Consider the following 26,112-nt stretch of genomic DNA (forward strand, 5'->3'; position numbering starts at 1 on the left):
TATTTGCTCTGATGATGTTTCCATTTGTAGGATCCGGAAAGGTTTACCAAGCGAGGCTCGGGTGGTGTCCAGGATTTTACCCCAGTTTCTAGACGACTTCTTCCCGCCACAGGACGTCATGAACAAGGTCATCGGAGAGTTCTTGTCTAATCAGCAGCCTTACCCACAGTTCATGGCCACTGTTGTCTACAAGGTGAGCAGCAGGACATACACTTGTGTAAATGGGGAAAAGAATGTTGATAAACAGCATCCTAACATGGGTAGATGGGAATTGTTGGCCTTTGCCTACAATATCTTGAAAGCAGATAATGTACTTTAAAAAAGCACACTGCTCAAATACTTTTTTTTATTTCTCAGCATTAAAATGTTTTTTAATTTAAATAATTTTACCAAAAATAAACATAAAATAAGCCTATATACCCTGGAATACACTGAAACAGCATGTGCTTAAATGAAGTAACTTGGGAAAAATATTATTGTACTAGATCAGAATACTACTTTACTAATTAATGAGCATAGTTTGCAAAAAAGAAATATGTTTCTTGCTACATTCAGGTCAAATGGCTTCTAGGGTATGTGAAAAAAAATCTCAATAGTTTAAATGGCAGAAGGCTGCTGTCACTATGCTGTACGTCCAAGGGAATCCATGATCGTTGGGCTTAGTAAGACGAGTCATTATTCATGCTTACCTGTTCTTAATGTGTGATGAAATGGAATGTAATCAACTTGAACTTAAGCACATCTTTACAAAGTCTGGATTTTTTAATGTAATAACAGTTCACTTGTCTTAGTCTAATCCCTCCCTTTTCCTGCCTCTTGCTCTGCTCTGGTCCTACTTCCAGGTTTTCCAGACACTCCATGCCACTGGCCAGTCTTCTATGGTGCGAGACTGGGTGCTGTTGTCCTTGTCTAACTTCACGCAGAGGACACCAGTAGCCATGGCCATGTGGAGTCTCTCCTGTTTCTTTGTCTCTGCGTCAACCTCCCAATGGATCTCAGCCCTGTATCCTTACCTGACAGATTTCACATAAGTGGGACAGTGATTTATCTATATAGCTATTCTAAAAAGTGTGTTGGGATGTAAAAGTAAAGTGTAACTGCACGTTATATTGTCCTTAACCCCTCTGCTCTTAACCAGACTGCCACATGTGATCAGCAGAATGGGCTCCAGTGAGGTAGTGGATGTAAACCTGTTTTGTCTCGTGGCAATGGATTTCTACCGGCACCAGATTGACGAGGAGCTGGACCGCAGGGCTTTCCAGTCCGTCTTTGAGACAGTGGCGTCTCCAGGCAGCCCTTACCACCAGCTGCTGGGCTGCCTGCAGTCAATCCACCAGGACACAACCCTGTGAGGGTGACAGAGAGAGAGAGAGAGAGAGAGGGAGAGAAGCATGGGGTGAAAAGTGGATTAGAGATACATTTGGCTGGGGAAATAATTAAGTCTCCTTGAGTTGTGAAGTAAAGGAAGAAGAGTGTTTCTTCAGACAAATCTACTTCAGCCTCATCCCTTTCCTTCATATACACTGATATGAATGAAGTAGAACTACTGAAGTCAGTGAGCATAAGGCCAAACCAAGGTTATATCTGAATCAATGTCAGTTTTAGGTTGTTAGTTAAATGAAAGGACTGTCTGGAGAATACACTTAAGATGATGGACACTGACTGCAACCCCCCACAACCCTGAATGACACCACCTTGAATCAAAGCTTGGAAGAAAAAGACAATAATCAAACACAAAATTGGATTGGTTTATTTTCCCATTGGGACTTGTTTGAGTTCTCTTGGTGTATGTCAGTTATGTAAACAGAGAAAACAAATTAGAAAACTCAAAATATTTACAATATATAAAGTTTCAGTGCGTCTATTTTTCAGTGTGTTATGTAAGAGTGCTAAAGGTCTGGTTAGGATACTTAGGCTGACACAAATATCACAAATGTCTGCTTAATGTTGCTTAAGATGATCATTCCGACACGAAAGTTAGTAAATATTTAATTTCAAGGAATGATCAATTATAGCTATCGTATTTTTTTTTCCAATGATGATGAGACGCTCGGGACGGATGTTCAAATTGTACTTTTCACAGCAGGAATTGACTTGTATGCACCCATTTCAACAATTATTGTTTCTGTTCAGTGGCCTAATGTTGATGTTGTTTTGATTGGACAAAGACCTATAGGGGTTCATACTTAAGTATAAAAAAAACATGTTTTTTTTTTTTCATTAAACGTAGTCATAACTTTGTAAGCGCCCATATACCAACACACAAGAGGGTTGGAACAATCGAGCAGGAAAACTACCAAAATAGCAGTGTTGTCATCTTTACTTTTTATCCAGTAGCGGGGAGAGGGCATGTTCTGATGAGTTTATGACATTGCTTATCTGCCAAGTCCTTTAAAAATATATATATATATATATTATTTAATTCTTGTAAGCCCCACAGTGCACCTGGATGATTCCACCTGTCATTTTCTTGTACTTTTTTTAATTCTCAGGTTGTAAGATGTGATTTATTGTTGTTGTAATAAGACTGGAAGTAATTTGCAGTCAAATCTTTAAATGGAGTTAACTTCGTATCTTGTAAAAAAAAAAAAAATTATTGTAAAGTAATATGAAAGCCATCGTGCATGATAAATTAAGAACTGTGTAAAGATGGAAGATCTTAAAATAGTAAGATAATGTGATGTTGTTTCGTTTTGTCTTAACACACACAAACACATGATGATGAAATGAAAAGCCAGGGAGACTGCAGAATGCAAAAATAGACAAGCTTATACAATTTTATTGAAGACTTGACCTTGAGTTGCCTGGGAGCGTGCTGGGCGTCGTTACCCTGTACATACACTTGCCTTAGATAAAGACTGAATATATGTATGTTCTGTACACTAAAAAGCTTGAAAGCATGCTTAGTTTGACTGCTATTTTCTTGCATAGTCTTTAATATCGTATTTCTGTGGGTATGGTTACCATGACCATTGTGCAGAAAAGATGTAACACGATCCAAAGGGAGCCTTGTAACCTTAGCAACCAACAGCAGCTTTGACAAATCAACAGATAAGGAAGTGTAGCATGGTGGTGGCATGTCAAATGCAGATTGTTTTGGGTTTTTTTTTTAGCTTTAAATATTATTTTTGTCTCTGTCAGTTTTTAATATTTCCTCTTTAATTGTCTTTGTTTAGAATTTCAACAAACACCTACCACTAAAAAAACTCTGAGATTTGTCTCATGTTTATTGAAGGAGCTTTCTTGATATGCAAAGAGTCCTGCAGCTCTTAAAAGTAAAACCATGTTGATTTTATGCTAAATGTGTCAGCACCATCACCATGTTGAAATAATGCATAAACACAATTTAAAAAACAGAGTCTTCGTCAGCTTTTGTTAAAATGGTAATGTGAGGCCTCCCTAAAGGGGAGCAAATAGGCCTAAATGCTTTTTTTCTGACACCAAGTCTCCAAAATTGTATGTTAAAATGAATCAAAGAATGGCAGAACCTGTATTTTATTTTTGTTAAAGGGTATCCATTAAACAGCATAAAGAATTAGTTTGTTTCATCCTGATTCTGTCAGTATTTTCTCCAGCATAGGAAGGACCAGAAGTGACGGGACCTCTGCAGGGGTAATGAGATGAGTTTAAAATCTTGTAGTTTTTGGGATATGGACAAATGTCATATTCAACAGATTTCACCTGCTTATCTTTAATGTTTAAGAGATTATTTTCTTCCAGTTGAAGATTCCACTGCTCAGAAAATAATCAAGTCTTTTATTTTTAAGGTAATAATTGCTGGTTACAACTTTTTCTTTTTTACGTTTTCTAGATTGGTCATGTCACTTCTCTTTGAAATGAGGACATTGGCAGTTATTTACACAATAATTATCTGACAACAATACAATGGACTGCATATTTTTTACAGGATCCTCAACAGGACCCTGCGACCTCCTTACCATCTTCTTTTTTTACTATCTGCAATGTCCATTAAAAAAAGAGATTGTGTGTTTTAGTTATTTTTTAATAATATGATTAGATTGAAACCTGCACATGGTTTGTTGTAGAAATGAATAAATTATTTAAAGATGTAAAAAATACTTTTTTGTGATGTTGCATCTTTAAAACTCTTCATGCAGTAAATCAAGCTAAACTTGAGCTGACAAACTAATAAAAAAATAAAATCCAGTTAAGACTTTACAAAAACTGCTCTGCACACAGGATCCACTGTGAGGATGCAACCACACCCCGTCTGTCTTCTCCTCTGCTTTAACAATACAATGAAACAGAGAAAAATACATTATTTACCAACATAAATATGACATTTAAGAAAATTCTATTAAAGTGTATTTAAAGCTTGTTAAATGACCTCTCGCATTCTTACATCTGATCTAATTTTGTTTTCCCAACCAGGCTGTAATTCCTTTTTTAGACACAGCATGGAAACAGTTTGCTCTTGTTTTACAGCTCCCATTACGGTGAGTGGTTCATGATTAAAAGGTATTAACAGGATTACAAGACAGCTGCCATATGGTACATGAAACACTCAGTTGTATTCATGATTGCACAGGTATTAAGTCACTTTACATTGCAAACACTAGGCTCTATGACTGAATTGGACAAAGGGCTAACCATGTGCTTAACACTGAAGAAAAGCTATGTACATCAATCAATTTTTATTTGTATAGCGTCAACTCATAACAAGTGTTATCTCGAGACACTTTACAAAAAGCAGGTCAAATACCTTACTCTTTGTCTGTTAACATTACAAAAGAGCAGGTAAAAGACCTTACTCATTGTTATGTTACAAAGATATATTGCTATATTACATAGCTGCCTTAGAAACTAAAATAACAAACATGACACTAGGCAGAGCAGGTTACATTTATACTTGAATAGACACTTTAGTCATGTAGTTTATTTAGTTATTGAGCAAATGGGTGTTAAATGAAATGCTGATTATTTTTTTTCTGGAATAAAACAGCATTTCAGATATCAAAATGTAAAAAAGATAAAGCATTATATATTATTTGGAGCCCTTTCCCCCCCCAAAAAAAAAGATAGATTGAACCACAACCAGCCACAATAATAAAGTCATCAGTGACAGCTAAATGGTTACAAGATGAAATGTAGGAACAACAAAGTTAATGAACTTTTAACCCCCCCTCCCCCCCCCCCCACCCCCCCGGTTGTCCGGTCTAAACACACCTCCCTCCCCTCCAGTCCTCCTCCTCTTTAGGGTACTTCGCCAGATGGTGCAGCCTTTTCTTTTGTTTACCCATCGTCCCTGAGTTTACCTAATTCACCCTGGATACTAAAGTATGGACAGGCAGCCCCACCGCCGGACAGCGACAAGTAAGTTATTTTAAGAATCGGAGTGAAACTGCACGACCAAAAACATGAAACAAAAGAACATGAAACATACATTCACCTTTTACTGAGCACATCACTGCTTTACAACTCAGGCGTACTTCAGACAGCTGCTGTCGTCTGCTGCCTCGCTTCGTGGTTGTCAAATACGGATTGGTGCGTGAACTCTGCTTTCATTAATTCCTTTAAACAACAGACTGCCTTTTTAATTATGTAAGTTTTGACACCGGATAAAATATGCTACTGTAGCTACTTTTATATGTGATTTCTCAAACTAACTTTTGCCAATTTATCCACATAACTGTTCGCCGTCTGACTGACACCTCGGGAAACCAATGACAGGATGTAAAAGTCTGTGTACACTGACGTTGCCATAGTTACAGACCGACATTCCAAAGATCTGGAAGTCGGAGGGGCGGGACGATCGTTTAAGCATGGATGAATGCACTTTCGAACAGCAAGGCACGGCGAGAAACTTTTTCGGTAACTCTCAGTAAGCGTCAGAAATCATGGCATGCTTCCTCCTAATAAAGTGGGAAACAAAAAACACATAGTTGTCTTTTATTTTTCGTTTAAAAGCGGTCGTTACGAGCAGGACTAACTTGTATCTGTTCTAGCATGTGAAGCTAACAAAGCTAACTGTACTGTATTGTGTGAGCTAATCTCAGCTAAAGTTAACATTGTCTTCAAAGTCTGTGAGTTTTTAAGATTATGTTGCAAGCAAGCAACCCTGAACACAGACGGAATAAACGCAGACATTAAGAAACATACAATGAATGGTGATCCAGAGGTTGTGTTGTTGCAGTGTGAGTACCTGCCAGGTGTGAACACAGTCTGTAAACATGTTTCTCATTGGACAGAGCTGCAGTGACTCCGCCCTGCGCAGGTGTAGCTGTGCGTCAAGTCCCTTCACCTGGGCTCATGAGAAATATCAATACTGACAAAGATAACCGTGTCATTTGTCTAGTTCTGATATGTTAGATAACATAATGATTTTTAAGATTGCATATGGCATTACCAGAGATACAAGACATTTAATGTGTAGAATACATTTCATACACGCTAAAGTAAAGACAGCCATAGCATGTTAAAGCTGCAAAGATTCTTCACTAACCTACCTGTGTTCTGTTCTGCAGGTAAAACAGACATGATATTGGGAGAGAGAGAAACCACTACGAGAGGAATTGTGAGCCAGACCAAGCTTTCACCCCTCTGCTGCATGTAAGACTGACACCTGTTTTCAGGCAGGTCAGCGTAAAATCATTTCAACAACACGATACATATTGTAAGTGGCTGTGTTCCTAGCTCTAGCTGAGGCAAGGGACAAAACAATGACTGATTAAAACCTGCTTAATCAAATGGACAAGAGGAAGTTACCTGGCACAATGTTCAGGCAAGGGGATGCCACATCCAAAAGACGCCCCTGTGGTGGAAGTGGGCTCAACCAGCTTCAACCGCCGTCTTCCTCCACCCAGCAAGGTCGTATCCGGGCTGTAGAGGTGGCAAGAGGAAGGACAGGGTATGGCTTTACACTGTCAGGCCAAGGCCCATGTGTGCTCAGCAGCATTCTGAAAGGGAGCCCCGCAGAGTATGTAGGTTTGCGTTCAGGAGACCACATTCTCTCTGTTAATGACATCAATGTGTCCAAGGCATCCCACGAAGATGTGGTCAAACTTATTGGACGCTGTTCTGGCATCTTGAAACTCGTCATCGCAGAGGCCGAGCGTCACAGGCGGCACCATCACCACCACCAGCGCTCCGCTGGAAGTCGTCACAATAACAGCAATGCGACGGCAGCATCTTACCCGGACTCCTGCTCTAGTGAGGATGAGCTGGATGGCTTCTATGACAAAAGCGCTAACAACAACAATAACAGCAGGTCGGGCTGTGGAGCCCGAGGAGGCTGGTACAAACCCAAGCCAGATTCTAAACAGCAGGGAATTAACAGGGCAGAGAAGGTTGTGGCAGAGCTGCAGTCCGGAGGCATTTTTAACATGATATTTGAAAACTCCAGCCACTCCTCCAGCAGTTCGGACAAGGAGAGACCGAGGATTAGCTCATCATCAAAGCCACGTCCCCTGTCTGACCCGGAGTTCCCTCCGTATCAGAACCCCCGTTTCCACAGCAACCCCAACCTTCTCTCTGAAGAAGAGATGGCCCAAGTTCTAAATGACGACTCAGTCTTTCTGGACTCAGACTTTCGTCAGCTCCACCTTCACCACCATGAAGAGCAAGACTTGGATGTAGAAGATGGGGGTGACTTGGTCTTAGAGCCCAACGAGGGCATCTTAAATGTGGGCATGATTGTTGGCTATTTGGGCTCAATTGAGCTGGCCTCCTCAGGGATGAGTTTAGAGAATGACAGCCTGCAAGCAATAAGATGCAGCATGAGGCGTCTCCGGGCAGAACAGAAGATCCACTCACTGGTTCTTATGAAGGTGTGGTAATATGTTTTATCTATCTTAAAAGAATATCTTATTCACTTAGCATGAATAACTAGCTTTACTTAAAGTGAAATGGCCCTTTAAGGCATCTCAACGTTATGTGGCTGATCACTCTGCATCAGCATAACAAGTCCTTCTATTTGTCATTCATCAATCATTTCTGATAAGTCACATCAGTTTTATTCATATAGTACTATTTATATAATGTTATTTACAGAGACCCAGCTATTCCAACATTGTAAATCATTTGGCAAATTTGCAAGAATTTTTCATTTTACAAGCACAAACCTTATAAAGCCTGGCCTGTGGGATTGCCTTTGAGGGGGCTACTTTAAAAAGAGGGAGAAATATGACAGCCAAAGATTTATAATGAAAACAATATCAGCTATACCAACTAGTATGATAGAAATGTTAAATATTGCAAATGATATCATTAACAATTGTAATATAAATATAAATTTGACTATATAGTATTAACAATAGTAGTGATAATTAGTTGGACCAAGGCAACAGGTGTCTGCTTCAATGATCAGCAGGCGCTAAAACAAGCCTGAGGCAGCCCTAACTAAACACTTTATCAATAAGGAAAGTTTAACCAAACTGTGAATGTTGCACTCTTTTTGCCTAGTAGCATATTGTTATGTGTTTCAACTTTATCCCACCAGGTCATGCATGACAGTGTGCGTCTGTGCAGTGACAGAGGTCAAGTTCTGGCAACCTATCCTGCAGAAAAACTAGCCTTCAGCGCCTGTTGTCCTGACGACCGCCGATTCTTTGGACTGGTCACAATGCAGACCACTGACGACCAGGAAGATTGTTACTTCAGCAATGGACAAGATGAAGAGAGCAGTTTGAGGACTTCCTGTCACGTGTTCATTGTGGATCCGGACCTCTGTTACCACCAGGTATGATTATAGAGATTGTGACAAGATGTGTAGGGGCTAAAAACATCACTTGCCTTTATCAAAACCAAGTCTGAATTAATCTATGTATACAGATTTATGTACATAGTATACACATACAGCTAAGTTCATCTTGATGTGCCATACAACATTTATTATTAAGTATTGAATAGTTTTATTTTCAGGTTGGATACAAAGGCAGTGCTTTTACAAAAATAAATTACAGCAGAATAGGAAAATACTTTTATTTGACTCACAAACACAAAGAAGCTGGACAAAGTACCAGTATTTGAAAGAAGTACAGTCTAAAAGTATTACTTAAATGAATAAATATCTGACTGAAGAAGGAGGAGTGAATCAGCAAAATTATAAAAAAAAAAAAATTTCATTCTTATTTTCAATGCCTCAATGTTTAACGAAAACGAAAATTGAAGTCATCCGATGTGTCCAATGTCTATGTTTATATTGTTAAAAACAGTCAACAAGTCAAACATTTCCTGAAGCAAGTTAGTAATTTACACATTTATTTTGTGGCCATCCCCATCAACTAACACATATAATGGTGACTACTGTTTCTTAAGGTCCATTTAGGAGTAGCAAGGAGGTTTGGCTTTGAGTGCACCCCCGACCCAGACACAGGAGGCTGCTTGGAGTTCCCACCCAGTTCTCAGCCTCTCCTTCAGTTTGTCTCTGTCCTCTACCGGGACATGGGAGACAACATTGAGGGGGTGAGGGCTCGTGCATTCAATGATCCAGACAATGATGCTCAGCAGAACCACAGCACCAGCAGCAACAGTGACAGTGGTATCTGCAACTTTTTGCCAGAAGAGAAGAGCAACAGGGTACTTTTAGTAGACCTCGGAGGTCCTTCAAACCACAACCACATCTCTGGTCTACGCAACTGGGACAGCCCACCTTCATCTCAGCAGGCCTGGAGTCCCACCCTAGGAGCTGCAGCCCCTCACTCACCGCCTCCTCCGCCAGCTCTCAGGAATGGCCACTACCGTCATGAACAACACCTGGCTGACCTCCCTCACCCTCTCCCATTGGCTCACACTGATGTTCCTGGCAGGCTTTCTCGAGGGGTCCACCCACAACACTATTCACAAGGAAAGCGGGGAGGGGCTGTTGTGGGAGGTGAAAAGAGAGGGGTAGGTGGAGTAGGGTTGGAGCAGCAGCGGTGGCTGCCAGTCCATGTGCTGAGAGACTGGCGCCAGCAGCACCACCACAGCCACCTCCAGGGTGTGAGCAGTGATCAGGAGTCCTATGCAGAATCCACTGACGGATGGTCTTCAGCTAATTGCAGCACCCTGCCCCCACCCATGAACAAGATCCCTGCCGACCGCTACCGGGCCCCACTGGCCTCTGGAGATCACCTGCCACCACCTGGAGGGAGTCAGCCTCCTCCGCCTTCCCATCCCCACTCTCACACCCACCGGCTTGCTGTTCAGAAAGATGAGTGGGCCAAGAAGCTTTTTGGTGCTGGGGACAGAGAAAGAGCTGGAGCTGAACGAAATGTCCGAGAGAAGAAACGTGGCAATGCAAAGGAGGGAGAGAAAAAGGTTAGTTTCATTCAGATTGTTTGAAGTTATTGTCTTTATTTTTCTATTGATTTGAATCATACATTTTTTTATTAAGAGATTTTAACTCAATATAAAGTCAGACTATTCGTCAGACTGCTTTCAGTAAGGTGTTATGCCATGGTAGTTTTTGGGCAGTAGACTTTTGGAAGAGATGTGTTAAAAGTGACCATGAGATGAGAAGCTTGGGCAGCAGGTAGTATCCCCCATCACACTACCATGCTGTGGAAATTTACTCTGACAGTTTATTGAGGCTATAAATCCCTCTGTTCATCCCAATGCTCCCCATCACATTCTCAACCTCCACTTTTCAGTTGCCCACTCTTGAACTACTGTCATACAGATGTCAAATTTTTCTGCTGGTTTTGAATGATGCAATGAACCTTTTTCACCCGGCACTACGTTGAATAATGGTAGCAGCCTGTTTGGCTGTCTCCCAAGACTTAGTACAAGTGGATGGATAAGTTATTTATCCCCACTGCTCCAATATCAAATCATGTATTATGCAGCAGCTACGCATCTGCCTTTGCCTGAAAACCACCTGTTTTCCACCTTAATGAAACTCAGTGCAACACAATACTAGATAACTTTGGCTGCACTTTTTGACTAAATGTATTTCTTTTTTTTTTAATCAGAACATTACAGACTGTCTCTTACTTAGTTCCAGAAAATAGAAGAGAGAGAAAGATATAGCAGGCCTGACTGCATGCTGTCTGAATTAACCTGTCTACAGCCTGTACTTGGGATAGACTCATGTTACTTGGTAATGGACGAGGCTGGTTCTTCCCCCTGTAACACTTATGATAGAAGGGTTCCAGGGAGACCCAGGGGACAATCAAAGGAAATGTTTACAAGGCCAGAACCCGGGAAGATGCTGATAATGACAGGAAGCTAGATGTTAATACTCATGAACAACGTCAGCTGACTGGAGGAGGACAGCTTTAAATGGTGTAGCTGTTATGGTGATAGTCAGCCATCATGACCTGAAATCAAATAAAATATGATTTTGTTGTGGTGACTTTCACTTTTGATTTGATTGTTTTTATATCCTTTGTATAAATAGTTTAGTTTATAAATTAAACATTTAAACCAAATGAGATATTTTTAAAAAGTGTTACAAGTCGCAACCTAATGGTATAATGTGTAATATTTAATTGACTTTAAGTTTTTGCCACATGGTGGCACTGTTTCACTGTCTAATGTAGACCTCCATATCCTCCTGCACCTCCTACCTGTGTTTTGGAAATCCATTGGTATCTAAAGGTCATCTGTCCATAGAATTTAAGTCATGATATGACATAAACCTGAACATAAGATACTGTTACTTATTGTGTAATTAAAGTCTTTGAATATACTCAATGAAGACACAAACAAGCACTTCCTGATTCCTGAATCTTAAAATGTGATACAGTGATCATTGTGATATTTTATCAAAGAACCAAAGAGATCACAATTCCATCATGTTTACTGTATCCGTAGGCATTTGTACACTACGTCCTCTGTATACTATGATAGGGATCAAGCGGTGTACATGTTTTGTTTCTATGTCAACAGCTGTTGTTGTTGTAAACAGGGAGGATGCCTCTTTTCTGTTCAATGTGACATTAAAATTGTTAAGTGCTTACACTGTTCCGCTTCATTGCCATTACAAATAGGAATTGTTGTACACTGACCAGATAATACAGAGGTCATGCAAGACTGTTTGTATAAACCTGTGTAATCAAGTGTTCAAAATTGTATTATCTGACACACACACACAAACAGACACACACAGACGGATGGAGGGTTGACTCGGTATCTAGGCAACACCACTGGTCATCTCTTGATGAAATGCCAAGAAGACCTGCTCTTAATCAGCCAGAACAATTCAACATGTGTCACAGTTTGGCCTCTGGAGCCTTGCAGCATTGATTACTTAGTCATTAGTCCCTGATTCTTTCTGTTTACTAAAGTATGAAGAGATTTACAAAAAGCCATGTGTCAAAGAATGGAAGGAAGCAGAATATTTCTTCTATTCTTACAATTAATAGTCAAACGGCTATGAACCTTTTTTTAGTATTGTAAATACAGTGCAGACTAAGGTTATTTTCCTTTTTGGTGTACATCCTCTTCTCTCTGGTTACAACACATTCAGATTACTTTGTACAAGAACTCATTTTCTCAGGTGAAGCACTTAATAACAGCCAGACACTAATAAAGCTATTCCAGTGTGTGAGTCCACTGCAGCATACTTTACACCACTTTGCTCTTGAGTCTTCTTTAATGAATATTTTTTTTGTGTAAAATTAACAGTGTTTTGTCCATTAGGGCTGGGAAATTAATAGAGTTTTCAATTTCAATTATGATTTTGGCCTCCCCGATTTTGAAAACAAGATAATGGAGATAAAACAATGATTGTGCCACATGCTGTGCTCGTTTTGTCATGTGTGGTAAATGTTACACTGTGTTTGTTGTTATATTTTGGCCACAAGAGTACATCAGCGCTACCGCAAAAACATAGTAGATATATCTTCATATTTTTTTTAAATATATTGAACTTGTCTCTATTGATTGATTGCTTGTTTTTCAAAGTGGTAGAGTGTTTAAGTTTGATAAATGCTTGCGATTCAGGGCTTGTAAAATCAAAGAGTAATCATGTTTAATAACCATGATCTCAATATCAATCCAAATAATCCTGAATATGCTTTTTGCCATAATAAAGCAGCCCTAATGTCCATTCTGTTTGTGTGTCAGAGTCTGTCTCTGTGCCATTGCGGGTTTGACTTAAGTACTGCAGGCAAAATCACAGGGCTGAACATGCCCGTGTCTGACATGTGGAATTTAACATTTAAGTGGAAAAATGAAACCTATCTTCCACAGACATGCAGGTATACTCCTCGGGCAAAGCTGCACAAATCTCCTCATTTTAGCCTTTATGTAAGAATGTAAAAATGTCATGTATTTTTTATTAAATTGACACCTAGACATAAATGTTCTACAACACCTGCCCACCACAACACACACACAAAACCACTCAGGAAGTAAACTAAGTGGTATGAGATTTATGTAAGTCCTAGTTAGCATATCCTGTTTGGATTTAATTATGTTTTTGATTATACATGTTTAAATAGAGCAAAAAAAGAAGAATCATAATATTATCCCAGTATGATCCCAATTATGAAGTGAAACCTGTATGGATAAATTATGGGTAATTAGATTACCGCGCAGAAAACAGCCTACCAACAGTGTAAACACTTTAAGGTTTACATGCATTAGCATTAAAAAATTAGTATTTTAGAGATATATCAGTATCATTTCCTGTACAGTTTTACTTTTTTTTCATGTTACTTTTCCTCTTTATCATTATTATGAAACTTTTTTTTTCTAAAAATGAACTGCATCTGTTTCCAGAATATACACTTTACAGGCACATTATACAGCTTGAATACCACCATTGTCAGTACTGTATCTTGGTCAAACTATAAAAAAAGGGACTTGAATATTGTTGGCATTTTTTCTGGGGCTTTCCATTTGGTTATCGCTAAACACACTATACATCTGAATGGGTCTATCTACCACAAGCTTATGTTTGCAGATTAATCGTTCATTCTCTTATTAAAAAAGTTATTTGTTCATTTCCCATTTTCACATGAGGGAGTGAGGAATGTGATACTGAATGTGTGCGACTAAAAGTCATTGACCAGTGTAATATTTAGAAACATCTTAGGCTTTTAAGATGACCAAGTGACCTTCCACTCATCTCATTGCAAAACATTGCTCGCTGTTCATAAACGCTCATATTGTTCTAACACTACCACAAATGAGATGTTTCTTTTGCTGTAGGAGTATGGAATGAGGTGCATTGTTTAACTGAGGAACTGTAGCAGTCGTTGAAGGAAAAGGGGTGACCCTTACTATCCAGACAACCCGGTTCATTCTTTGGATTAGAATTGCAAATTAACAACAACTATGCCTCTCTGACTGTACTGTCACATTCACCTGTATTACACCAAACATCTGATTTAAAACATGGTTATATATCTTTATTCAGGGTAGCCGGTTCCGGGGTCTGACCATGGGCTTCCCTCCTCTCGCCCAGCGCTCATCAGCCAGACGCTCCTTTGGACGTTCCAAACGTCTCAGCCTGGCTCGCTCTCTGGATGACCTTGAGGTAGGAGTGTCCCCATGAACACAAACTAGTGTACAGACGCATCATAATATACCTTGTGTACACAGTACCTGAACCTCTCAACTGACACCTGTGACGTTATTGCAGTGTTTGATCTCGGTCTGTCCACTGCTCTTGTCACATTTGAGCTGCACGTGCACCATCCTTCTCTAATAATAGCAGCTCATGCACATCATACATCCTCACGTGACATCTCAAGCCCTCTTCTCACATCACCGTGGCAACATCCACAGTAGTGGACACAGCCAGTTCATAGAAAGAGCCAACAGACACGTTCTGGAATGGTTGTGTATTTCTGTTTTAAAGTAATGCATATTTGAATCACCGGGTCCAGTATTCCTACGCTGTTGCAAGAATTATACGTCTGCCCTTCTTTTAGCTGCAAGAAATGACCTAGAATCCAGTCATTTGAGAGGCATGAGGTTTTTTTGCCTAACAATATGCCTATTTAGTTCTACTTTACAACATTTTCCTCCTACAGCCCGGCAGGAACAACACAATCAACTGCTATCATTCCGACCGCTATAAATACCCTTTAGGCAAGGTCTAGTTTTACAGGTTTTCTTCTTGATAAATTGTTTTACGTGTTTAATGTATGACCTTCCATTTAACAAAAAAAACTACTTTTTATCAAGTGTGTGTGTGTGTGTGTGTGTGTGTGTGTGTGTGTGTCTGTCTGTCTGTGTGTATGTGCGTGCGTGTGTGTGTGTGTGTGTGTGTGTGTGTGTGTGTGTGTTTATGAGCAAAGTTCATAACTGTAGTTTGGTTCTGTGATAGAGATCAGAGAAGAGCTAAGTGTTTCCTCTATTTAGTGGCTTCAGAGGCAGACTCAAAATAGACAAACAGATCCCACTCTGGCCCATCAGTAGTGGATTGCTTTTTTTATTATTTACCTTTTTATTCAAGGATCAAAGAGAAAGTTAAGTTATAGACTTTGGAATGACATGGTGATAAAAGGCTGCATGAAAAATATTCAAAGTTACGTCACAAAAAGATTTTAATGATACTTAAAGCTGCTGTTTATGTGAAGTTCCTTCTGAGGAAGACCGACTTATTTAGTCTTATTCCTACATTTTTGTTAAAGATTTGGGCTGGGGGGACTTTTTCGCCTTTATTGATAGGACAGCGGAAGAGAGACAGGAAATGCAGGGAGTAGAGAGTGGGAATATACATCAAATTCGCAGTTGAACCTGTGAATGATGGTCGAAGACTGTAGCATCTGTGTTTAGGGCGCCTGCTCTACTTGAACAAGTTCCCCTTTCAATTCTGTTCTATACATGACGTTATATCAAAAGGGTTACACATTGTACTAGGCTGTGTTTACGCCCATGTTGTACAGTCAGTCGAGTCAGTTGTACAGCAAGAACAGAACACATTTCACTATTCATTATAATTGTATCAACTTCTATTATCACCATCCAGATAATATAACAACATGTGACACATCATCAGGTGGTGATTTATGCATTTTTGCTGGCATTTAAAGGTCCACCTTAGTGTGTGTTACACACAGGGATAGATCAGTCTCTGTCCTTTTGCCACACCACCCCATGGCCGAGATTCTCTCTTCTTTTCTTCTCATTACCCAAAACCCTCAACCCCCTTTTTTTTTCTACCTTTTTCTTCCGGTTGTTAGGCCTTTTTCTCTTGCTGCACATGCGGTAATGTCCACAAACAGAGAGGTCTTTGTATGGTGCGAGGGGGGAGGAGCGAGATAGTTGTCAGTGTGTGTGTGTGTGTGTGTGTGTGTGTGTGTGTGTGTGTGTGTGTGTGTGTGTGTGTGTGTGTGTGTGTGTGTGTGTGTGTGTGTGTGTGTGTGTGTGTGTGTGTGTGTGTGTGTGTGTGTGTGTGTGTGTGTGTGTGTGTGTGTGTGTGTGTGTGTGTGAGTGTTCATGATGGTGAGGGGGATGAAAAGGGTTTGGAGTGTTAGCCAGCACTTCTAATGAGCTCTGATGAGAAACAAGCTGACATTCCCCTCATTAGTTGGACTGAACACAAAAGCACATCACAGGGCATAGACACACAGCCCAGATTACACACATATACATGAGGAGCCATGCATTAACATTCACAAACACATTGCAAGCTTAAGTCAATCAATAACACAAAAAAATCAATGCACAAAGGCAAAATCACAGTGTACCGGGAATTGGACACACACATTGCTTCGCTACCTTGTAAGCAGTGACATTTAACATCTAAGCATCTCCAGCAGTTAATGACTTTATAGTCTTCTGTGTTGGATTATGTTGTTTGTGCTATACACTGTTAAGTGTTTGTGTATGTATGCCAGGGCTTTAGGCTTGCAGGATGTCTTGTGATTGTAGAGCTTAACCAATGAACACTCACAAACAGAAACAAGCAAAAATACATTTTTTTAATGATAGCAGTAACTTTAACTGGAAACTGTAAAGTACGTACCAGCTCTCATACAGTTGTATGTGTCTTTTAAACAGTTAAATAGAAACTTATCTGCTGTATCATTTTTTACTTTGAAACAGATATACAGGTTTTTATGTACCAAAGTACCAAGACCATCATCAAAAGATTTAAAAACAGCCTTACATGCAGCTCACTGATTTTATGATATTAAAGGACATAAACAGTCATGACAGACCTTGAACAAATCTGAACAGCATGATTGTTGTGTGTGCACCTGTGTAAGCCTTTTACTAAAAATAAGACGAATAAAAAAGATCAAATATAGGTTGATTTCAAGTCTGTTTTTTTTCATAAGCGGCAACATAATGATAGACAGAGGAAGGTGAAAGTTCTTGCAAGTGAAGATTAGTATGGTAAATGTTGGAGAAGCAATTCCAAAGAAATATCATCACCAATCATAATTTTAAACATGTTTGTTTAAAGTTTTGACCTTAAAGGTGGCTCCAGTAAGCCTTTTGTGAAATGAGTTAATAATTCCCCGCAGCATTTAACTCGTGCCCTCTCTCTGTACCTGGGCAAAGAAAACCTATAGTTCTTACAACTCCTTGGCTCTGTGAATAACATGAACAAACATGGCTCTGAAAGCAACACTTTATTTTGCATAGAATTTATCTTCTGCTCTACCACGTAATAACCGGGCCCATGAGGAATAAAGATAGACCTAGATACAGCAGTAAACACTTCTTCCCATATTTAACCCTACTTAAGCAGAAGACACCAGACATCACCATTATTACTTGCTATTTATCAATTGTAGAATTCTACAATCTACAATTCACTTAGCAGACGCTTTTATCCAAAGCAACGTACATCAAAGAGTAAGAACACAAGCAAGGATCTAGAAAAGAGGAAACAATGTCAGTAAGTGCAAATCAGCTTTGAGTCCGATTGGACACACAGGTGCTGACAGGAAGTGACCAGAGGCAAAGCACAACATTGAGGGCAGTTATTGAGAGCTCTAATCAGTATAGAAACCATCTTATAAGTCGTCGTTATCAAACAAAAACCATCATCACAACTATCATCATCATCATCAATAATATGGAGACCATCATCATTAAGTTAGTAGGTATTCATGAAAGAGCTGGGTCTTTAGCTTTTTCTTAAAGGTGCAGAGGGACTCTGCAGATCAAATCGAGTTTGGAAGTTCATTCCACCAACGGGGGGCGACAGAGGAGAAGAGTCTAGTCAGAGACTTAGGACCCTGTTGTGAAGGTTGGATCAGACGCCTTTCATTGGCAGAGCGTAGTGGGCGGGAGGGAGTGTAGACCTGGATGAGAGAGTTAAAGTAAGGAGGAGCCGTTTTTGTCGCTGTTTTGTAAGCGAGCAGCAACTGGGAGCCAGTGTAAGGAGATGAACAGCGGAGTGACATGTGCTCTTTTAGGAAGGTTGAAGACCAGTCGTGCTGCTGCATTCTGTATCATCTGCAGGGGTTTGATAGTGCATGTAGGAAGACCTGCCAGTAGAGAGTCCTACCCTTGGTATTGCAAATCAATGAGGCTGAAGATTCTAAAGGAGGGACAGAGTTTGGAAAGAGAAACAATATTTCTCATGAATGCATGTAGCTTATGTATTCCATATTTGCACATCTATACAGCAGTTTTGGTACTATGCACTTTCCTTGTTCAAACTCTTATACTCTTATTCTACATACGGAAATAAGAAATACTTTTAACTCAAACAAATGCTCCACATGTATATTATAAAAGAAATGATAGCACTGGTTTATGATACCATTGGCTTGTCTCCTTAGTTCCGTTTCTTTTTAGCAGGATGTGTTTGGTTGTGCTGGAAACAGATACTCTCGTTTTTTATTCTTCTGCTTTATTTCTAAAGGGCTAGAGGGCGTGTTTGCTACCTCTTTAATTGTGACGTGTCATTTTGAATACATGATCAATCTTAATAAAGATGTAATCCATCATATCGATGATCATAGAGGGAAGAAGTGTTGCTTTCCGAATTCAGCTCGTTGTCGATATTGTCATTTGTTAAAAAATGGCTTTTTAAAATCTTTATATATTTTTGCAAGGCACTGAATAACTAAGACTATTTATTCATAAAAGCAAGGAACTTATCTTCCTACCAAATCTACATCAACAAATACATAGATGGTACTGAGTGTGTGTGCTTGCACGTGATTGTAAGATTATATTTTATGTGTACCTCCTTGTTTTTACTCAAGTTTGCGTAACTTTCCCAAAAGCTAATTGATTTTTCCCCTCTGAAACAAATGCAGTCTGTATTTATTTTGGGGGCTAGTCGTAACTCTCAACTGATCTGACACTCACCCTAAGACATGCATTAAACCATTTAAAAAAGGGTCCCAGGCCACATAGCTTAACTTTAGTGGAAGTGTTGCACCAAAAATGTCTAACCTTTTGGCTAACCTCTCTGTATAGACCCAAAATGCTGCTTTTTTGAGACTGTACCACTTTAATCTGAAGTTTAATCCGAACAAAAAGTGATTGTTAGGTTCCCCTTTGTAACAAATCAGAAATGGTAAATGGTAAATGGTAAATGGACTTGAGTTTATAAAGCCCTTTTGTAGTCTGATGACTACTCAAAGCGCTTTGACACCTACTCATTCACATCCATTAGCACACTGATGGTAGAGGTTGCTGTAAGTGACCATCAAGTAACTAAATCCATACATGCACATGCACGAGCCACCGCCGAAGAAGCGGGAGCAATTCAGGGTTAAGTGTCTTGCCCAGGGACACATCAGACATGTTGCTGCAGGAGCTGGGGATCAAACCCCAGAGAGAGACGACGACTCTACCAGCTGAGCCACAGCCGCCCCAATACTAGAATTTTACATTTTAATACAAAGCTAAGAAACAAATCAAGCAACATTGAAACCTGCAATAATTTGGATGAAGAAGTCCTATGCAGCCAATATTTGATAATTTCTTCTTTTTTTTAATACAACCTACAATTTACACAGTGTCCTCTCAGTGGCTCTCATTTTCTAACAGACATAAACTTAACTTTTGCATCATGAGATGCTAAAGGAGCTTGAGAAACTTCAGTACTTGCAGACCTCTACATTTGAATGGAACACAGTTGCTCATGTTCATTCAAGTGTGGCAGCTTTGGGTTAAAATATGACTGGAGATCATAGACTGTAAATAATGGTGGACGTAGCCTGAGTGATGTCACCTATTGGTTACTGTAAAGTAGTTTTATCATGGACACCATGCTGGAAATGCTGGAAAAGGCAGAGAGCTGGAGCCGAGTTGGGTCTTAAGCCAACTGACAAAGTATACTGCGCCTGTCAGTCAGGTCAGCCACACAGGTATTTATGAATCACTCTTATCCTTTATAAAATCAAAACTGATGAGTTATAAAAAGAATTCACATCCGTACAGTGGGTGCGGATAAAGAGATGAGCTAATCAGACCAATTTCATTTTTTGAACGTCGCTGTTTATGTGTTTATTTCACCCATTTATGAATGGGTTTGTGTGAATGACTTTTGGGGATTCTGCATTCAGCCTCGGGTGGTCACTCGATGAACTGCAGGTTTTTGCACTTCCTCATTGGCTTCAATTTTCAACATTGGAGGTTGCTGAAGATCAGTAACAAATACTATTTTTTTTTACTTATTGATGCTATGGATCAAAAAACAGAGATTATCTAATTTTTAAACTTAAAAAAAATATTGAAGTAAAGCAAATTGTGACAACCTTGTAACAGCACACGGTCTGATGAGCCATTATTTGGAAAACATTGTGGTTCTCTGAGCTGACATTGAATAACTTGCTTTTTGTCTGTCAAACGATCTCTTTGCTTTTTATCATTACTGTTTGTGAGTTTGGGGGTGCTTCACCCGCTGTCCTCACCCGAGGGCCAAGAGGGGGACAGTCTAGGGGAATGTGAGGGTGAGTAACTCCAGTGTGTGTCAAGGCATGTTGAGAAATGCATCTTTTACTCAGTCGAGCTGCACACAGCCCGATCATCCCTATATCTTAATCATTGCTGTCAACTGGAAGAGTGACATAGAAATCTCTTTCTCACTGTCTTCTCTAACTTTGCAACCCTCTCCCTCCCCCTATCATGAGTGTCACTTTACTCTCTGAGATCCAGACATGCGTGGGGCATACTAAACAGATGACAGAGGAGCACTGAGGGTAACAAATTCAACGCAGAGCTGATTTTATGTGTGGGTGTGAGTTCCTTAATGGCAAGGGGTCTCCCTCTGCAGCAGCGCCTCCGCATTTGTCTGAGTGTTTGCATAGCGTGTCTCTCAGCCCACAGCAGTGTGGGTGGAATAGAAATTATAGGAGGGTGGGTGTATAGGCAGAGAAAGAGGAGGGGGATAGCAGAGAGGCAGGGCGTGAAACGAAGCAGGGGGAGGTGGATGACAGAGAGAGGGAAGAGGATTCCAGCAGCAGTGACATTGTCGCTGTTTGGACATATGAAATCCGTCAAGTTTTGCTGCTTTGAGGCTCTGTGAGGACACACACAGACCTACACACACACACATACACAATCAACAGCTGATAACAATGTGTACTGGGGGAAGGTCTCTCATGCAGTGCTGAGGATTACTTTTCTCTTTCTTCATGGAGCAACAAACTTTGGTTGTGGATTCTGAAATAGCTGCTGATCCAGTGAGTAAATGAGTTGTAGATGGATATTTGATTAGTTTTATGTGCATGCTTTATTGTGTTTTATTATTTGATGCAGTCTATGTTAGATCCCTTAAAAGATGTCATGGCTTCTGTCACAAGCACTTTATGTTACAGAAACGTGACTGTTTTCAGAATCAGAATCAGGAATACTTTATTCCAAATTCGGTAAGAGAACTTTATTTGAGTAGACGCTAGTAGAAGAATACAAATGAATTACACTTTAAAATGAATTTGTCATGAATTGAAATCTTGTCATTTCTTATTGGGCATGTAATATTTGTACACAGACTAACCAAACCTCGGGTTTCTCACAGATTCAGACATCAGTTTGACATCAGTGCAATCTTTTCTTGTTTTTGTTAAAATGTCTAACAAATCCTTAAAACTTTAGTGGCCAGGTTAATTTTAGGAATGACAAATCATGTGACCTCTATGGACCGATCATTAAGGTCTCTACGGCTCTGTTGAGCAACAGGGAAACCTGTTGATTCTGTTGGATTGTTTTACTACACGGGTCTTTAGAAGTATTATTTTGAAGCAACTGTTTGTATATTGTGTTAATGTGATCTTTTATAAATACACCACTTAGCCAAGACAGGCTGTGTCTCATCTCACTCCCCCCTAAAAAAAACATTCTTTTTAATTAGGGCTGCCATCATTCACTAGTCAATTGCTCTTAATTACGGTCTAACATTAATGCATTCTATTTTGTTTATTTAGTCTTCCCTGTAGTCACAGTGATGGAAAAGAACGACACTGCTACATCTTTGAATATATGCGAGTAACAATGTGATTACTTGCTCTTAACTCTTGAAATTCAGCGATTCATGGTTTGACAGTCTTATATTTAATGTAATTAGACAAAAAGTTCAAGAATTATGCTATGTGGTCATAGTGTCCACAATGTTATATTTACGTAGTTGTGTGTGTGTGTGTGTGTGTGTGTGTGTGTGTGTGTGTGTGTGTGTGTGTGTGTGTGTGTGTGTGTGTGTGTGTGTGTGTGTGTGTGTGTGTGTGTGTGTGTGTGTGTGTGTGTGTGTGCACATTCATGGGTGTATGCATGCATCATTTTTGAGTAAGGGGTTTTGACACTTTGGTGGAAAGCACAGGACATTATACCACTAAACAGAGCAGTGAGAAAAGGGCCTGGAAGCCCTCTGACCCAAAGACACACACACACACACACACACACACACACACACACACACCCGCAAACATTCAAAATAGAAAAAAAACATTCACATGCACAATCAGATACTCAAAGATGAAATCCTGCACTCACATCTTTGTCTTTTGTGTGTGTGTATTCTCTCTGAGTGAGGGTGTGCGTGTTATCCTCGTGATATCCCCTGGGAGCAGAGTGTGTTGGTAAAGGAAAATCAGATGATAACACAGGATCAACACTGTTCCTGTACATGAAACACCTCAGGAGACCAGGAGTCACATCAGATGTAGCTACATTTTCAAATGAATGCTTCTTTTTTTTATGTTCATCCAATGCCAGACGGTTGCTGTTCACCACATAGGTCACATTACAAACATTTTATCAGACGCAGGACTGGTTACTCACTTAAAAGTGAAGACAAAATAAGTTGCCAAGCTTGAGAGGAAAAGTATGTACTTAGTTGTAGATGTTAAAGAAAAAGCCTGTATAGTCTCTTTTTGCACAGTCTGTAGGATAAGGCCACTTGTGACCACTGTTCGCCCTTACAGCGGCACTTTTTCTACTTGAGATGAGTCATCATCATGAATTTTAAGATTTCTCCTCTATTCTTAGTTTTGCAGTGTGTGTGACTGATTCATCTGCAGCTACTGTTAAATCAAAGGGTTTAAAAGGCATCACCAATTAATGAATTCATGAAGTTCTGTCAGTGAGCAGTATTTCAAGTTATTATTTAAGCATACTTGAGAAAACAACCACAAAACTGCCAGGTCGTCATCGCCTGCATTGATGCTGCATCAAGGACAAAACCTATAAGTCTGTATAAAGTGTTTGAGTTACTTGGACTTGGCACATGTAATTGAACTATCTAAGTATAACAACAGGTGTGTGTTGGTACCAGCAAGGTCTGCTATCAATTCATTCCTTTGCACCCTCACTAGCTATACTTACTAACTTACACACAGAATCAGTAGTAACGCTGATCAGCCAAGTTATCGGCTAACAGGCTCACATTGAATTGTGACATACAAGAAGTGAAAGACTTATGTTATGTTCCGTGTCTTGCCTCTGTCATGACAGCAGAGGGCAATGTTGAGGTTTTTTAAAAATGATTTATCTTTACCTGCTAGAAACATAAAACAGGTACTACAGATCATGAACTCCTCTCTGTAAAAGTTATTTTAATAGAGATGGTTTGATAGTCAGTTTATAAAAGCCTTTCATTTTTATGCTTGCAGTACCAAACTGTTGGTTTAATCTTTATTGAAAACTGCCTGTGAATTCCTCCTGCAGTGCTGTACATTTGTATCTTAGTTTCAGGTCCATTTATTTAGTGTTTTTTCTGGCTTAAAATGAGTGGGAAGTGGTTTCTTTCTTAGCACGCTTGTGTGCCATGCACAGTGGCTTAATTGAGCGCTTTTTAAAAAAACAACATATTTAGCATATTTCAGAAAATATTTAGTACCTGTATCTTACAACTAGACCAACACCTAAAGAAACATGACCAATTAGCTGTCATCCCACCAACCAAACCTCTTTCCCCCGGGTTTTACTCTCGCCCCAAACTTTTCCCACACTGTCGCCCTCGTTCCCCTTCCAGAATTGTCAAGGAAGGGAAACTGCCCACTCTCCAAAACATTATTTGGACCATTATCTCCTATAACAATGGTTGTGATTACATTATCAATTAAAAAGAAAAATGACATTGAAGGTGATTGTTCAATACACCATATATGTACCACACCCTATGTACTTCTTTATGTGCAGACATTTGTTTTTGTTTGTTTATAAAATAGAATGTTTGTGACTACAAAGGAAAACACACACAACTACTTGCGCAGTGTGGAGAGAGGTACAGTAAGACATTTGCAGAAGCTTGATTGGCAGACCTACCTTTGTTACCGCCCCTTCCCCGGTGGGGGAGTGTCACTTTGGAAACTCAGCCGTGTGTGTGAGTGACTGCCAGAGAATGGAACTTCCTTGTCAGTCTGTCAGCTAACTGTGTGGAGGAGCGTGTGAGAAAGAGAGGGAGAGGTGTACGTTGTGTTAATTTAGAAATAGAATGTAAACAATGGCATAGATTGAATTCCCTTAAATCCTCTGAAGCAGATGGTGAGGGCTTACTCTTAGCTCTGTGGGTGTGTACGTGTTAGTTTGTGTATTAGGCACTTAAGTGTGTGTTTGTTTTTTTGAGTGGGTTTACGTGTGAGACAGGCATGCTGAGGCATTGATCCAAGTCAGCTGTCTGCATGAATGTCCTGCCATAGGTTGCTCCTGAAGAAGCTCTGTCAGCATCAGCACTCGTGTGTGTGTGTGTGTGTGTGTGAGAGAGAGAGAGAGTGTGTGTGACTGTTTTCATGTGTGCTTGTGTGGCTCAGATATGTAGATAAAGTGGATAGTGGGTTTCCTCCTGTGAGAGGAGTACAGGATGAGCTTGAGGAAGAGGCTCTCCTTCAAGCGGGTCTGGAACTTCAATACAGTAAGTAGTATGCAAACATACACTTACAGAGAAAGTGCACAACCTGTGGTTTTTAGTGGGAGGATTGAAGGGGGAAGAAACTTTCTTACTCATTTATTTCCGTACATGTACGTGTATGTAAATGCTGGCTTCAAAATATTCAAACATTCAAAGATATTTAATTATGAAAAAGAAGTTAACGCTTGTTAGAAATGCTGATGGATTTCGTTTTCTGTTTGGTTTTCCTTCTGTTGAGTTATTGACAAAAGTAAGTGCAGAGTGGAATGGGGAAGAGAGAGGGAAACAAACAGGGAGTAAGAGATCACATTGACTGTCATTGAGTACAAGCAACAGTGCATACCAGTGTTGATGAGTCCAGAAGAAAAGAGAAGCGCAGGTTTAGTTTTAGGAAACAGAGGACTATTACCTATACAGCAAAGTACACAAAGAGAAAAAAAGGAAACATTAACCCTACGACCGCACTAGAGAAAAAAGAAACAGACATGGGTTGGGAGCGCTGGAAAGACACATGAAATTGTAAGAAGAAGAAAAATGGTGGGAAAGGACGGTGGCTATCGGGAAATAAACCATTCAGAAGTTAGGATGAAAAGTCATATTCAGATTTTGTTTTTTAAGAGAGACATGGTGGTAGGCTGGAAAGTGTCAAAGGGTAAAGTGAGGCACAAGGAAAGAAATACTTAAAAGAGCTTTAGAAGGCTCTAGGCTGCCCCCCCCCCTTCCTCTCAAAGCCAGATGTGTTCTGAATCAAAGCTAGAGAAAGAAAAAAGAAAGAAAGAAAAGCATAGGTTTAGACGGAGGACAGAAAGAGCTTCTTTCTTTTTTCCATTCAGTTTGTGAATTTCATTCAGTACATATTTTGTCTGGTGTAACTGAAAACAACTGAGACATCCTACTGAAATATATCATAACTCAGAGTGCACACTGAAAACAGAGTGTGTTGTGACAAAGGCATG

The 26,112-nt window shown here is 39.8% G+C and overlaps 2 protein-coding genes across 7 annotated transcripts in view; both read left to right on the forward strand.

The window, feature by feature from the left end:
* htt (huntingtin) overlaps nt 1-3,538 on the forward strand; it is a 37,138-nt gene extending 33,600 nt beyond the window's left edge. For all 4 annotated transcript variants that reach the window (XM_061051928.1, XM_061051920.1, XM_061051943.1 and 1 more), the window contains 3 exons: nt 31-193; nt 843-1,003; nt 1,139-3,538. In XM_061051928.1, coding sequence (XP_060907911.1) covers nt 31-193; nt 843-1,003; nt 1,139-1,352 — 538 coding nt within the window. In that variant the 3' untranslated portion in view covers nt 1,353-3,538. The remainder of the gene's footprint in view (nt 1-30; nt 194-842; nt 1,004-1,138) is intronic.
* Nucleotides 3,539-5,202: 1,664 nt separating this feature from the next.
* rgs12b (regulator of G protein signaling 12b) overlaps nt 5,203-26,112 on the forward strand; it is a 42,584-nt gene continuing 21,674 nt past the window's right edge. The window contains exons 1-5 of one of the 3 annotated variants that reach the window (XM_061051972.1): nt 5,203-5,334; nt 6,486-7,787; nt 8,459-8,698; nt 9,277-10,257; nt 14,306-14,425. In XM_061051972.1, coding sequence (XP_060907955.1) covers nt 6,708-7,787; nt 8,459-8,698; nt 9,277-10,257; nt 14,306-14,425 — 2,421 coding nt within the window. In that variant the 5' untranslated portion in view covers nt 5,203-5,334; nt 6,486-6,707. Of the gene's footprint in view, nt 5,335-5,743; nt 5,843-6,485; nt 7,788-8,458; nt 8,699-9,276; nt 10,258-14,305; nt 14,426-26,112 lie in introns of those variants that run through there. The other 2 variants (XM_061051955.1, XM_061051963.1) reach the window with 2 other exon arrangements.

This window comes from Labrus mixtus, chromosome 2 (genome assembly GCF_963584025.1).
Source record: "Labrus mixtus chromosome 2, fLabMix1.1, whole genome shotgun sequence".
NCBI classification, from domain to species: domain Eukaryota; kingdom Metazoa; phylum Chordata; class Actinopteri; order Labriformes; family Labridae; genus Labrus; species Labrus mixtus.